This window comes from Cavia porcellus, unplaced genomic scaffold (genome assembly GCF_034190915.1).
Source record: "Cavia porcellus strain 051 isolate PalLab524CR breed Dunkin Hartley unplaced genomic scaffold, mCavPor4.1 scaffold_2, whole genome shotgun sequence".
NCBI lineage: Eukaryota > Metazoa > Chordata > Mammalia > Rodentia > Caviidae > Cavia > Cavia porcellus.
In genome coordinates this window covers 50,665,878-50,682,549 of record NW_026947485.1, presented here as the reverse complement: position 1 = coordinate 50,682,549, position 16,672 = coordinate 50,665,878, and the positions used below count along the sequence as shown (strand labels likewise).

Genomic DNA, 16,672 nt, shown 5'->3' with positions numbered 1-16,672 from the left:
TTTGCAAATTAAACAAGAAAAGTGTAGAAATTCTCAATACAACTGTGCATGGGAGAAATATTTAATTTTTCATTATAAAATAATATTATCAAGAATCCCAGTACATTTCTCCTTGTCATTTCATTTATACCTACTTGGTGTGGTACTTTGAAATCTTCTCAGAATACATAGGTTATATGAATTCTATAACTCCTTTTAATTGCATCAAGAGGGTGATATTAGAAGATTAAGAATTATCAGAAATGATACATAACTGTTAATTGTAGCTCTATGGGAACTACATGAAGTATCATTAAGGTGACAATTATGAACATACTCTGACTCAAATTGCTGCAAAGCATTACCAAATCAGGGAGACAGTATGTGCTGCAGGATAAACAGGAAAATAATTGGGGGAGAATCTAAAACCAGAAGTAGATGCAGCAGCTAATATGAACTGGGTTCATGGGCTCCCAGCAATATCATTTTCATGAGGATTTATGTAGTACCTAGATTTTACTGAGAGAAAAGTTGTGCAATGGCAAATGCAAAGCACAAAAACAACATCGATGAGATGACTAGATTCCAGTCTCAGCTCAATTATGTAGAAGCTATAGATTGGGGGGAAAAAATCATCTGGCCTCAATTTATACTTCCACAAAATGGGTTCAGTAATACTGAGAAATATAAACTTACAAGCAATAAAAACACATAAATGTTATTGACTGGAATCCAGTGAGGTCTCTGACCAAACAGTGTGTGTGTTTTACTCTGTTTTTTCCATAAGGTTTATCTTCAACAGAATATCTGCTTTTCCCTGCACGTGTCTGCATGCTTCTTCTTCTTCTCCAAATGAACACTCAGTAAATCACTTAATAATGGCGTCTTGCATTTGAATAGACATTGGAACTCTTGAAGGAATTCTCACATGTGATTTATGTGCAAATGTCAGATTCATTTTGCTGGACATACTTCTAATCATGGCATAGTGCCTTCAGACATTTTCAACAGTGTCTTCTTTTCTTCAGAATAATCCCAAGTTCTTACCTAACTCTAAAGCTTTGTTACTCAGAAGTGTGGTCTCCAGACCCAGCAGCATCGCATCACTTGGGCACCTGTTAGAAAATAGATTTTCCAGCCCAAGTTCACTGAATTAGTAACTTCACTTTAACAAGATTTCTAGCTGATTATTACCTTCAATTTTATCTGTATCTTTACTCTCTTGTAAACTTGAAGCTATTAACAATTATGAGATTCAGCAACAAAAAGAAATAGAGGCCCAATAAAATTTGAAAACAATGAATAATGTTCAGTTTGGCTTAAATGTTTCATGGGATATACTAACACTTCAAAAAGTAACTGACTGTCTGCAAGCCAGGTTAGCAAACCAATTTGGGTGTGTAAGATACCTAACATAACATTGTGCTTCGCTGCAGTGGTGCAATGCCTTTTCCAATTGCTCAGTGTATATTTGTTCAATGAATAGAGAAAGTGAACTTGAATTTCTCTGGGTTCTTTGCTCAACACTGATGATACCCAAAGACTAACACAGTGGCCAGTACATCATAAAAAACCCATACGTATTTTTTGGATGAATAAACAAATACATTAAGAGCAATCTTCCAATTATGACTTAGGTGATGTATGCATATTTTAATTAAAACTGAATTTTTTCCTCATATTTAAAACAATGCTTTAAATTGTTACGGTTTTTCACATTTCAGCTGACAGCGTCCAGGACTATGATGGGAGCATCATGTAAGGCTCAGAGTGTACTTGTCGCATTCCAGGTCCATCTGGTCCACGGCTGGAGTGAGAAACCCATACCAGATGCTGACAAGACTGCAGCAGGAAATAGGAGACACCGCCCCCTCCAGGCCGTCCAGGCGCCGCGCACGCGCACTGAGGCGCTCTCCGCCCGCGGCGGGCGGCGGGCGGCGAGGCGGGACTCTGAGGCGCGTGCGCGGCGGCCAGGGCAGCCGGCCCCTCCCTTAACGGGGGCGCGCGGCTCGGAGGACCGCACGGAAAGGGGGAAGTCAGGTGGCCACTGCCGCTGCCGCCGCCTCGGTGTGTCGCCAGAAGGAAGATGGCGGATCTGGAGGAGCAGTTGTCTGATGAAGAGAAGGTAAGCTCCCTCGGGGCGACGAAGCGGGTCCGCCAGAGCCCACCGAGCCGTGCGCGTAGGCCGTAGTGCAGCCGGTGGCTCAAGGCTGTCGCCGTCCGCCGTGCGGTGTGCCCGGTCGCCCTTCCTGCTGCGCCCAACGCCTGCCCCTGTCAGTCAGTCAGCCGGGGCGCGCGGGGCAGCGCTCCGCCCGGCCTGCTTTCTCCGCTCCTTGTAGGGTGTGTGCTCCGAAAATAGGAAGCGGTGCGGTGCGGCCGCGGGCCTACGCGGGGGAGGCGGAGGCGGCGGGGAATCTCCCCGCCCGCGACGGCGACGGCGGCTGCGGTTGCGGCTGCGGCTGCAGAGGGCCGGGATCTGGGTCTGGCTCTGGCTCTGGCTCTGGGTCCGGGTCGCAGAGCGGCCCAGGGGCAGTGCCCAGCCCGGAGGCCTGGCCAGGAAGGGCAGCCGGGGTGAGGGAGAAAATCGCTTAGGGAGGCGACCTTCACTTCCCCCTTCTACTTCCCCCACGCCAAAGCGAAAAGCTTCCTTTCTTCATTCCCGAGGGTGTTCCGCTTCCCCTGGAGGTCTGTATCCCCCACCTCTTCTTTTTTCATTTATTTAGAGGAAGGGGCTTTAGCTGCGAGCTTTGCAGCTTCCTCAAATACTGTAGGGTCGCGCGCGCGCACTCACACAGCCACAAAAAACCCGCCCATAGTTGTTTTCTGCTCAAGTTGGCAGCTGCCCCGCCCCGAGGGGCCCATTTGGTGGCACCCTGTCTTCCGGCTAGGGCTTCTTGTAATGGGGGACATTGTGCACTTCCTTTTGTTATATGTTAAATGTAATGGTAGCAGTGGAACTAGATGTACAACTCAAGTTCTTGGACGTTTATAATAAAGATCTGATCATTGAGCTAATTTTGTTTCAATTATTGTGAAGACCCCTTACCGGAGGCTCGCAGGTGGGAGGAGTCATGTTAATTTTGACCATTTCCTAGAAAGGACCCTGACATTTTTCAAACTTAGTAGTAACTGACATATGAATATGGTGTTCACAGTTTTAATGTATTAGTGCTTGGTTTTTAAATCCCAGAACGGCACAACCGTGGTGCAAACTCCTATAGTTACATTATGGTGTTTAAGAAATGCTAATGTAAGGCTAAAGATAAACGTAATTCTCTTACAGAGTTTTTGAATTCTGTTCTTGCACTAAAATTTTGAATTCTGTTCTTGTACCGCTCTCTTCCCCTTGATGTGCATCTGCAGAACTCAGCTTCGTTTTCGTTTTTGGATTTTTTTTTTTTTTTCTTTTCTTGCTCTTTGATGAAAATGATAATGAAGCAACAGAATGGGGAGAGCAACATAGTACTTGATAGTCCATGGACTCAGCAGGCAGATCTCTTGTCACCAAAAGTTGCTGTGCAGTATCCATGTGTAATACTGGTAAATAGCCATAGGTTGGTAGCTTAAAATACAAGAGTATGCACATAAAATTAAGTAGTGCTAAAAAGTTTTTTTTTAAAGAGTGCCATTTTCCTCACCATTCTTTTTTGCTAAATTGCTTATATTTTATCAGTTTTTATTAGTACGTTTCCAACACACAATGATTGCATTCTTTATGGGGAGTTGCTGTGTGTACATGATGCATCCTTGGTTAGTTTTCTTTTCGATCCTTTCCCCTCCATCTCTTAATCCCCTTCCCATATGAGAAAGAACTTTTTTCCTATTTCTTATTGTCTGTCCTTCATTTTGCTTTTTGTTAGTAGCTCAAATGGCTAGAAAGATTGCTGAAGACAATGTACTTGTCAGGGAGTTATTATAGAAGTATCATGTTTCGTAAAGGCCTAAAATAGAGAAGTTTCTTGAAAATAAGAGCACAGGAGTCCTTATTTCTGGATACTTATGGCAGTAAGTTTCGTGGGGGTTGGTGGAGGGTTTCTTAAATTTAACCTATTAATGCGATGTTCTGTGAGCAAATGAATGAAAATTTTAATTTTAGTGTTCTTTTTTATTTGGAGTTTTGTGTGATTGTGCAGATGTTTTGCATATATTTTATCACTATGTTTTCTAATTTAAGAAAAACACCTACCAGAGTTTTAGATTAAACTTAAGTAGCCAGTGAAACGAAATTTTCACATTCTTGTGATTTAGATATTTTTTGGGGAGGAGGATGTGGCATATAGGATCAGAAATAGAGAGGATTTAGAGGTGATTTTTTTAAACTAATATTTAAATCATGTTACCCTTTCTGCCACCTTATTTGTGAATTTCAAAAATAAGCTTTTAATATTTTGAAGCTTTAAACTTCTATTGTAGATCACAAATCTAAGAGAGGGAAGCTGTTAAGATATGTGTAGTACCATACTACACATACACATATACACCTGGCTCAGTTAGACAAATATATTTGTTACTTTAAGTTTGAGGTAAGTAGAAATATTATTACTATTTCACAGGTTAATAAAAGTTTCAGAAGCATGTAATTCAATCAAGGATGCTTAGGTAGGAAGTGGCAGAGATTATATTTAAGCTCATTTGTCTTTTGAGTCCAAGTTTCTTTTTCTTATGACATTAAATGCCTTTAAACAAAAATGATCAATATCTTGGTTTTTTGTTGCCAGTTTATTTGGAAAAAGGAGAAACAAAGTTTTTTTTTCTTTTTTAACAAAAATGTAAATAGTAAATGTTAATATAGAAATTAGCCTAGAATAATAGCTTTGCTTTAGAAATCATGTGCAGTTATTTTTCTGAGGATACCACTTTGGAATTTAATAATCTTTTCTCCTTTGACTTGGATAATAGGAAGTAAATTGAGCTACTGATTTGCTATAATGGCCCACAGTTTTTTGTTTTTGTTTTAAACATAGTTGTAAAAAACTTTAGGCCCAAAACACTTCACATTTTCCATTGCTGGGTCAGCTGTACTTAAGGCAAAACTTTTTTGTGAATTTAAAATACATGAAATTGTGGTGTCTCGAAAAGAATCATTTCCTAGACTCTAAAAGGAAAAGCCTTTTGGTAAGAAAGGATCTTTTTTTCTTCTTCCCCTTCCACCTTCCCCAGTGATTAGAACAATCTGTAGCTTCAACATGTTTGTCTTTGCAGATTGTCTCAGGTACGTTAGCTTTTAGCTTACTTCTCCTGAATGCTGGTTCCACATTTTTATGTTGGTAAGTTCACAGGAGACAACTGACTACGTAAGTTTCAGTGAAGCCTACCTAAAAATAAATTTATAACCTCCCTTTACTTTCCCCACTAAAAAAAAAGTGGAAATCTCCTCTCCTGCTCATTTTTCTTTTTCTTTATTTCCATTGTTCCAGTCTAGGATTTTTTTCCCCATAGTACTGGGAGTTGAACTCAGGGCTTTTGACACACTAGACACCCTACCACTGAGGTACATCTTTAGCCCTTTTTATTTTTATTTTTTTGAAATAAAGTCTTGCTAAATTGGCCAGGGCGACCTCATACTTTTCCTCCTTCTGCCTCAGCCTCCATAGTAGCTGATTATAGGTGTATGCCACCATGTCTGTCTATTGGATTTTTAATTTTTTGTTTGTCTTTACCTTGCTATCTGAATTCTGTCCCTGCAAAAATCAAAATGTATTGGATACAAATAACTTATTCCTTGCTTGAAAATTTAATTCATTTATATTAATACTTGGCGTATTATTTTCAGCTGACTAGATTATTAAATTAACTATTGTTTGATAACAAAATGTACCTGTACAAACAAATTAACTTTAGTTATTTTGTGACATCTGTTGAAGAAGAAAAAAAGGAAAATGAAGTTAGAAAAATGCAACATATCTTTTAGTTACTTTTTTAGTTATGTTTTTATTATAAAATTTCTAGACTAATCTCTTCAGTTAACTGTACTTAAGGTATTGATTCCCTAATGTCAATACTTTAGTGGCTGGGTCTTCTATTGCTTTTACAAGGAACCCAGAATTGAAATGATTCATGGCCTTGTATTCCATTCCAGCCTAAATAACTCTGACATTTCCAATAAATTTTTTATTTATTCATGCTGTGAATTCAAAGAGACTTGTATTCTAGTCCATTTCTAGCACCTTGAGTAAAATTGTTTCCTCTGAAATTTGAGGACTTTTTTTTTTGTTAACCTTTTTTTGTTATTCATAGCACCTGTTATGTAGTGAACACATAATAAATGGCAGGTCTTTGTCTCTGCTCATGACATCTTGTCCCCTTTGACCATTAGTACTGGAATTTTACTCATGTCTTGAAGATTTTGCTAAGATCACAAGATCAGTTTAATCTTTCTTCTGAAATCTATAATACATCACTTAAAGCACTGTTAAATAATAATTTTGTTTACTAACTGTTAAACTTTTTTTCTATTGGAATTTCTAAATAATGTTCCATTTAGCATCATCCATCATTAACCTGCATGTGACAGATGAGTAGACTGGTTTCATGAGTGAACAAACAAAAACGTCATGAATTTATAGAATTCATAGAATTAAGTCTTATGAAAATAGAAGTAACATATAATGGCAGGTTTTTTTATTTGGTACCGGGGATCGAACTCATGACCTCGCACTTGCCAGGCAGGCACTTACCCTGCTGAGCTAAATCCCAAGCCTCAAGTGGCAGGTTTTTGAGAAAAAATCTAGTTGCCTATATTTTTCATTCCTAAATGATGCTACCAGTTTTAAAGATGTAGAATTGTGGATAATGAAATGTCTGTTGCGCTTTGAAATAACAAGTGGTGTTGGCGAGGGTTTACATGCTAAATATTTTGTATGAACAGTTTGTATACATTCGCTTTACTATATAGGCATAACCTGTTTTCATAAACTTTATAAGTTTTTACACACAATATAAACTGTCGTTATATTGTATCATAATTAATGTAAAATTAGTAGTGTTATTAACCAGAAGGTAAATTAAAGCAGTAAGCTGTTAGGGAAGTTGCTAGTTTCATTCTGTGGATGAGCTGTGCTACACAATTCCTTCCACAAGCAGGACCTTGATAACTACTATAACATTAACAGAGTTCTTTAGACTGTGCACATTAAAGTACATTTGTAGTGTATATTCGGCACATTGGGGAGCTAGTTCTGCATTTAAAAAAAGGATAGTTTAATAGAGTTGTATTTCAGTATAAAAACAAGAGATTGAGAATAACTTTTTATATTAAAAAAACATAATAGCAAAATTTGGCCAGTGATTCTGTACTCTGACCTAAAAGACTCATCAGTCTGCAACAGTAATTAATTTATTCCAGAAGATCCACACATATCAAAGAAAATAGTCTTTGTATTGACAGATTCCATAAAAATAGTCATAAGATAACTAGGAGATTTTCAGAAATTTGGTTTAAAGATTAGATATACAATCTTAACATTCTCGCTCACAAGACTTATTTGTGAATAAAGCATCCTAGCACTTAGGAGGCGAGGCAGGAAGATTGCCAGGAGTTTGAGACCAGCTAGGCTATATAGTGAGTTCAGAACCAGCGTAAATTGTATAACAAGACTCTATCTCAAAAAAAAAAAAAAAAAAAAAAATCAATTTGTGTTCAGCTATGAAATCTAATGGCTGAGAACTTTTCTTGCGTATTTGAGTTCATAATGAAAATTGGAAATTAACAAAAATAACATTTAAAAATTACCTCTAGGGGCTGGGGATTTAGCTAAGCGGCATAAACACCTGCCTTGAAAGCAGGTGGTCATGAGTTCGATCCCCGGTACCGATAAAAATGAAAAAGACAAAAAAAAAAAAAAAAAGAAAAGAAAAGAAAAGAAAATTACCTCTAATGTTAATTTACCAAATTGAATATCCCTTATATAGAAAGCTTAGGATCAAAATCGTTGCAAACTTCCGAGTTTTTCAGATTTTGGATATATTTGCACAGATTTGGATAGATGTGGTTATATTTGCATATACATAGATATTTTGGGAGTGGGACTTAATCTAAACCATCTTCATTTATTTTTGTGTATACCTTATTTACATAGCTGAGGTAATTTTCTGAAGTATTTTTAATTTTTGTATGAAGCAGTTTCATTATATGGAATTTTTTCCCTCATGGAATCATGTCAGCACTCAAAAAGTTCACAATTGCATTAATTTTCAAATCAGAAATGCTTAACCTATGTTTTCACTTGAGGGATAGGAAGGTAAGAGATTTTAAAAAAAAGGTAAGGCCTGACTCTTGAAATGGAAGTGATGTGTGCTTAGAACAAAGTGCTTACTGAAGACTATTAAGAAAAAGCAGTGCCAGTGTTCCAAGTATTAAGGACTATAAGATTGATAAGGAATATAAGATTGGATTTAAGAGAAAGGGACAAGAAGCAAGTCTTAGATAATACCAGGCACTTTAACACATATGTTTTCAGTTTATTGTCCGGATAACCTTGTTATGCCCATTGTACAGTCTGGGAAGCCTTCCAGAGAGCAGTTTCAGCCAGGCAAGGTGGTGCACACTTACAATCACAGCACAGAGGAGACTGAGATAGGACGACTGACCAGGAGTTTGAGTTTCACCTAGCAAAGTTAGCAAAGCACTGTTTCAGAATAAAGAGGCGGGATATAGTCAACAGCAGGGCTCCACTTGTGGATGAGGCAGAAGTGTCTGTACCTTTCTTTATAAAAAGAAAAGGAGAAAAAGCTTCCCAGATGACTTGAATGTGCAAAATGTATTGAGTCTTTCTGTATTCACTTCTCAATAAATGTTAACTAAAATACAAATTCTTGAAAAATTTGGTTTTGGAACAGAAAAGAATAGGTTTGCTACCTGTGTGTTTTCCTCCTGTTGCATTTTAAAGATTTTCTTTTAAGAGAGAAAATTAGGAGTACTTTTATCTGTGGGAGATGATTATAGAAACAGAAAGAAACTGAAATGTAAGATAAAAAAATAGTTTAACCTTTTTCACTGAATGCCTTTTTTGGGTTCATGTATTTCTTTATGTCTTAAATACTTATAAAATATCTTTAAAGAATTGCTATTCAGTTGATGTCATAGATTTAGGTTGTTTGTAGACTTTATTTTTAATTATCATTCAAAATGATTATTATGCAGAGAATTGTCCTAAGGAAAAATACTAAAACACATTCCAACTCTTAAGTATACTCAGTAAATTAGCCAAAAACATAGACACACAGTAGTAATTACTTGGCCGTTAACTACTTATATGGTATATATTTCAAGAAAGCCTCTTTCTGTTCTTTTTTTTACTAGAAACTTTCAATAAGACAATTTTTAGGGAGTTACAGGAAACAACTTCAAATAATTTGAGCAGTTGAAGTGCAAAAATACATAATAGTTCCTTTACTACCAATTTCTAAGGCGGTGACCCTTTTGGATGTCTGACCTTGGAAATCAAGTAAAACCTGATTTCTTTCTCCACTAGAAAAAACATCTCACATTTTTGTGTCTGCAGTTCCTTATAGGATATGAGTTCCTTATAGGATATGAGTTCCGTATCTGGTCTCTCATCAGAATCACCTGAGGAGATTTCCTGACCTATATAGATTTCTGAATTCCGGTTCTCTGACAATTGATTTTATAGGTCTGGAATGGAATTTAGGAGTCTATGGGATTTGTATTTTATTTCGTGGTTTTTGTTTTTCTTTTTCAGAAGCTTTCCAGGTGACTGTGGTAGGCACCCATATTTGGGCAGTTACTATCCTTATTAATGATTCTACCATGTGTAAACTGTAGGCATTATAGGTAGCATTCTCAGATAAAATGCAGATATTTGGTAAGCGATAAACAGTGAATCATTTTAAATAAAGCTGTTTTCCGTGTTGTATATCTTTGAATTACTGAGGAGTCGAAGATTGTTTGCTCGTAAAGTTGGGTTCCAAGTGGCTATTTTTTGTGGTGTGATGTATGCATTTCTGTGCAAATACAGTGACAACTTTTTATACTTTCATATGGTCCTTTATAGCCACTTTCATTAGGACTCCATTTCCTGCTAAGATTGACAGCATTTTATTAATCACATGTACATAACAGCTCTGTAAAAGGAGACCTAGCTTACCATATAGTTATACTTGGGAAGAAAAAAAAGGCTGTGGAGAAGAGACTCTGTAGTATCAAAAAGATGGGATGATGCCTGGTTCTTGAGGGTGGATATGATTGGCTTGTTCAAATAATTCTATGACTGGAAGGGGGGAACTGAAGCATGCTACTTGGGGGTGGGTAAGTATCTGTTCCATGTAAGACAGGTCCTTCGACCTAGACCTTACTGTGGTTGCAGAGTTACGAAGGGAACTTGTAGTTTTTGAAAAAGGCCTTAATTTCAGGTTGTAACCACAGGTCTCATAATACTTTATCAAATATTGGTAATGACTATCATGCAGAATATATCTAGAAGTTTATAATATGAAAATCGTCCTTTTTATATAACCATTTCTTCTGATAACTTGCCAAGTTTAAGATATTTGGCTGCCATATGCAATTTCACAACAGTAAACAAATTATGTCAATATCACATATATGAGGTAGTGTATAGACATGAAAGAATCTTTGAGAGACTGAGTGGAATGATGAGGCTCCAGTACTGTATTTATGTGGGAAAAGAGTGAATAAGTTGTTGCAGCTGGAAATTAGCAGAGAGAATGAAAAGGTAATAGCTATTATTTGTGTATTTTGTGTGAGCTAATACTTTTCTCAGTATATTAATTCATTTTCTGCAGTTGAAGAAACTGTATTCATTTGCCTAAGGTCATCCTGGTAGTATAGCTATAATGTAAATCCATGCAATCTTTCCTAAGAGTTTATGTTGTTAACAGTTGTATTTCATAGTCTTGGAAGAGCCTTACATGTGATACTAAATACTTGACTTTATCGTATTAGCAGTAGAGCACCATTGGATAGTTTTAAGTGAAAAAGAATCAGAATTTGTATTGAAACGTATTGTGCTTGCAAGCAAATAAAATGAGATGAGAGGCAGGGCAGCTTTTTAACAGTCCAGAGACAGGGACTGGATCTGAATGGAATGGAGTCAGAAAAGAGAATTAGGTTAGAGTAAGAGATTCATTGATCATGTAACTATGGGGGAGAAGGAAGAAAGTGCGGTGATTTCTAGATGGTGCTAATAATTTGATCAAGAACAAAAAGGAATAGATTTGGATCACATAGTCCAAGGTATCTTTGATGAAAGTATTAGAGTCAGAAAAATGAATATTTCTTGAGAGGTTGTTGTAGGATATATAGATTTTAGAACTATCTTGTGATGATATTAGATGCAATAGAAGGCAGTAGGATTACCCAGAGCCTCCTTTGGTCACAGCCTGTCTTCTGAATCAGCATAGAAAGATAATGCTACTCTAATGGGAGATGACTGTATAAATTGCCCCAGACTTCAGAATACTCTGAAGATGTCATTCAAACCCTGATTCTGATTCTGTTTTCTCTTCCATAAATTAAGAATAGTAATAGCTATGTCAAAGAATACTTGTAAGTAATAGTTTACCTAATAGGGGCAAGGGTTTAAAAAAGGTAAAAATTGATATATCTCATCTCCCTTAGTTTTACCTTTTAAAAAACTTCACCTGCAGAGAAAAAGAGGGTAGCTCTGTGTCAGAAAGCTAACATGCTCGTTTCAATTCCTAGCACCTATTAATACATAAATAAGATTTATAGTTTTTGGGTGTTTTTGTTTCATTTTGTTTTGTTTGGTACAGGGGATTGAACTCAAGACCTGGCCTTATCTTTCATGACCATAACTTTTTGTTTTATTTTCTTTTGTTTTTTTGAAATAGTGTTTAGACAGGTCTTGCTATTGTAGTTCAGGCTGTCCTTACAGTTCATTAGCCCAAGTTGGCCTGGAATTCCTGTGGCTCCCCCTGCCTCCGTCTTCCACGTGCTAGGATTACAGGCATGTGCCACCACAGCCAGCTGTTTTGTAGAGTGCTAACTAGTTTTGTAGACTCTCAATTTTGGTTATTTTTGTTTCTTTGTGATTAAATTTAGCCTATCAGGTTTTGGCAGGAATATCATAGAAATGATATGTTCTTAGTGAATCCTTTTAGGAGGAACATAATATTTATCTTCTTAATATTTTTGATAATTTGGTAAAATTGTGGTATGTGGGGGCTGGAGATTTAGCTCAGCGGCATAAGCACCTGCCTTGCAAGCAGGCAGTCGTGAGTTCGATCCCTGGTACCGATAAAAAGGAAAAAGACAAAAAAAAAAAAAAAAGTGTGGTATGTGACAGGTTTCCTCAATATAAAATTGGTATTTATCCTTTCATAATTATCACATTTAGAAATACTTATAAACCATGTAAATACTCTTTTGTGTTGTACCTTTGCCCACTAAATTTAGCACCTGTTGATAATTTTTGACTGTAAGAATTACTATGATAGTCACCCATAATTTTCTAATTTAGTCATTCCTTCTGCATTTGTTAGCATTCTACTGCAATGTGCTTTCATTTCTTCCTGTGTTCATTCATTTCTTTTATGTCATTGTGGACTCAATAGATTCTTATTCTGTGAGTTATTATCTTTTACTATCATTATTGCATTATTTACTATGGAATGCAAGTTTTGTTTTTGCTTTAAAAACAACATAAATAATGTACAAAGCAAAGTCTAAGTAAAACTTTTACAATACTTTTGTGTTAGCTCACATTGTTGATGGGCAAAAACATTTTCCAGGCTCATGAAGCATACTAATATTTTGTATATTACTTTAAATATGCCACTTGTTTGAGTATTAACTTTCATGTTTGATGGACAATAAATGGATGTTTGAAGGACAGTTTGATGGATGAGCCTTTTCAGGGCTCATGTGGATTAATTATTTTAAACTTGCCACTTTTCTGTGCTGAATAAATAACTGTAATCATTACAAGATATGCAACAGACTGGAACATATTTTTTGTATTTGTTATCTGTGTATATTTTCCACATAATAATGTTTTGAACCAATAGAAAGGGAAAAAAATAAGTCTTCTAGCTTTTAGCTCAGATTAATCCTAGTAGCTCAAATGAATTAGCTTTAAGCAGCTCTATGCTTCTTCACAATATTGTTGTGAGGTGTGCCATCAGCTGGCAGCTATACTAGCATAGCAGTTGGTGTCAGAGCCTGTGGTAGCCAGCTGTTTATCACAGAAACTCTAAAAAAGCTTTGCCATCATGGTCCACAGATGGATAAAATCTCACTTGGTTATCCCTTGCCAACAGACCCACCAACCCTCATCCCCATAATTAGAAATACTATAAAAAATCCTAACCTTTTCCCTATTTTTATTCCAATTTAATATGAAAGGACTTTGAAGAAATCCATGTAAAAGAAAATAATAGCTAATGAAACAGTTCAACACTATTGTGCCTAGTAATTCATTAAGTTCTTCAAAAAAGCTATAATTTTTAAGGCTAAATGCACTATGGCTCCATGTGAGTTAAAAATACTTTGAGAAAATATGTTTTCAGTTACTTTCAGAAATTATTTGTACTTCTGGGGCTATTTCCTATTAACTTGTAGGACCGTTTTTCTTCGTTGGATTTAGAAGTAGGCAAAAATAAATAATTCTAAAAATTAAAAATGTCTTCCCCAAACTTAACAAATCAATCCACATATGGACATCTGACATAAATAAATGCTTTTCAGATGAAGAACTACAGATACCTGCCTGGCAAGTTCGAGGTCGAGTTTGATCTCCAGTACCAAAAAAAAAAAAGTTACAAACAGCAAATGAATAACTAAAAAAACATTTAGCATCACTGTGCATTTGAAAAATGCAAATTAAACAGCACTGAGAGTCCATCTCCAGAAGGAATGGTGTCATCATAACAAATGCTAAGTGATAGTAAAAGGGCAAAGCAACCCTTTTCCACTGTTGGTAGGAGTGTAAGTTGGTACAAACAATATGGAAATCAATATGGAGATTCCTCAAAAAACTAAAACTAGAGGTATCATTTGAACTATTCCTCTTCTTGGTATCTTCCTGAAAGAGCTTTTCAAATGCATCGTGTCCCAGCAATATGTATGTACCCATGTTGATAGCAGCACAATTTGTAATAGCTAAATCTTGGAAACAGTCCGTATGCCCATCAACATCAATGGATAAAGCAAATGTGGTTTTTATGTACAGTGGAATAGTATTCTGTCATAAAGAACAAACAAGATATTTTTAAATAATTGGATGTGTCTTGAGACCATATTTTTAAGTGAAATAAATTGGACATGCATATTAAAATATTTGATTGTTTCTTTTGTGTGAGAAACTAAAAGGATAAGTAAAGACCAAAATATAGATATTGGGAAGTGGGAAGAAAATGTTCAAATGGGAAGGGAAACAAAGTGGAGCGGGGAGAAAGAGAGGGAAAAGGAAACAAAAAAAGAGAATGAAAAGTTTTAAAAAAGGAAACAAAGCTTTTATAATTAAGGAAGGGATGAGGAATATGAGGGTAAGAGTCAAGATATGTACAGGAACAGATTCCCTGTGATGAATGTGATCATTCTATATATCAAAAGTGTACCGATTCTAAAATACCAATAAAATTAATTCTGTAAGACTAACAGAAAGGTTTTTGTTTGTTTGTTTGTTTTGTCTTTTTCCTTTTTTCTTTTTATCGGTACCAGGGATCGAACTCACGACTGCCTGCTTGCAAGGCAGGTGCTTATGCTGCTGAGCTAAATCCCCAGCCCCTAACAGAAAGTTTTAAAAAGTCATTTAGGAGGAGCATACCAATGCATAGAAAATACCCAAATGATTGAACATTATCTTAGGAAAATAATAAAGCCTTTCAGTGACATACACACTTTCTCTAGCTTCTGAGTAATCCAAAAGTTGCAGTTTTTTTAATTTTTATGAAATTCACAAAGATCAAATTAAAATATTTCAAATATAGGTGTTATAATCCAAGTTGAAATTTGAATTTAGATCTTAAGCCATTTATGTGTGATACTTTCTTGATAGTGGGTATTGAACCCAGTGCCTTCACACTGAACTACAGCCCCAACTCCTTTTTTAGATTTGTTTTTATATTGTGTATCACTAAATAGCCAAGTTGCTCAGACTGAGCTCTTAATTTGGGATCCTCCTGTCCCAGCCTCTCATAGTACTGGGGTAGGTATATACCATCACAGCTAGCATGTGATACAGTGCTCTTGAAATGCTGGGCAGTACCTGTGAGCTGTAGCTCTTTGCCACTTATGAGATTAGTAGTCTGTTCCATACATCACAGTTTACTGTGTTACTAAGATACAGTATTTAGTAAGTTAAGTGTATTAGGTGCATTTTGAAAGAAAGAGGATCTTACCATTTAACCTTTTGAGACTGGTTTGTATTCAGATTCATCAAGTTGTTACATGTTGTCTTAGTTACTTTTTACTCCTTGCTGAGACAAAATACCTCAAGCCCAAGTTGGGAGAGGAAAGGTTTATTTCTTACAGTTTTTGGAGGTTTCAGTCCACACTCAGTTGGCTCCAAGCCAGACAGGCATGGCTGGGCCACAGTTCATGGCGGCTGCAAACAACAAGCAGGAACCAGCAAAGAGCAAGACACACCTTCTTCCTGCCATTACATCACATCCTGGCTCCACCCTATGTGGGTGGAGCACTGACACCATTAATCTAAGCACTAGACAATGAACCATCACAAATGCACAATGCAAACTCATGAGGCCTGGGGGCCACAGACATAAACGGTGACACATGTATAAGTGCTTTATATTGCTAAGGAGTACTCTGTCCATTCACCCATTCAATTTGTCTCCAGTGCTGAGAAATTAAATTTTTGTGTGAACATGAGTTTGTATTCAGAAGATAGGTAAGGATGGGATATTATCTTACATTTTGTGTGCTTAGTTTTACAAAAAATAGCCAAACTATTTTCTATACTATGCTCAATTTTGCATTTCTAATAAAATATGTGAGTTTCATTTATTTTGCATCTTCCACTGCACTTGATGTTGGCCATCATTATATATTACTCTTTCTGTGCTATGCATAGTAGTATTTCATGAATTTGCTATTTATCTCCCTGGCAACTAATGATACTGAGCATTTTGGGAGTACTTATCTGTCCTGTGTATATCCTCTTTGGTGACATTTCTATTAAACTCTTTTTGGTACTCTTTTTTTTTACTTTTAAGCCTTAAGAGTACTATGTATATTTTGGATACATGTCTTTTATTGAATATATAACTTGCAGATGCTGTTTGAGTATTCTTTATCTGAAATGCTGGGGAACAAAAGTGTTTTGGATTTTGGAGTGTTAATGTAAGTTTTACTGGTTAAAAAACTTTTGATATGAAATCTCAAAATCCAAAACCTTTTGATCATCATGCCACTGCTCAGAAACTTTCAGATCCTCTCGAGGTGTCATGGTGTACTCGTGTTATTTCAGCATCCTGGGAAGCTGGGGCAAGAAGAATTTAAAGTCCAGGGAGGCATCTTAGTTACTTAGCAAGACTGTCTCAAACAATTAAGTGCAAAGACCATGTTCTCAGACCTAAGTACCACCAAAAAAAAAAAAAAAAAAAAAAAACTTTCAAATTTTACAGCATTTCATATCTTTGAATTAGGGATGCTGTAGTATCTGTACCACTTTTCAGCTTGTCAGTTTTTAAAACTAGATTACAGTTTTAGTGTCCTTTCCAAGAACTTTTT

The 16,672-nt window shown here is 36.3% G+C and overlaps 1 protein-coding gene across 2 annotated transcripts in view; it reads left to right on the top strand.

The window, feature by feature from the left end:
* Positions 1-1,722: 1,722 nt before the first annotated feature.
* The window catches only part of Capza2 (capping actin protein of muscle Z-line subunit alpha 2), a 49,315-nt gene continuing 34,365 nt past the window's right edge, over positions 1,723-16,672 (top strand). Inside the window, exon 1 of one of the 2 annotated variants that reach the window (XM_063241783.1) lies at positions 1,723-2,104. In XM_063241783.1, the coding sequence (XP_063097853.1) occupies positions 1,725-2,104 (380 nt within the window). In that variant the 5' untranslated portion in view covers positions 1,723-1,724. The remainder of the gene's footprint in view (positions 2,105-16,672) is intronic. The other variant, XM_063241789.1, reaches the window with a different exon arrangement.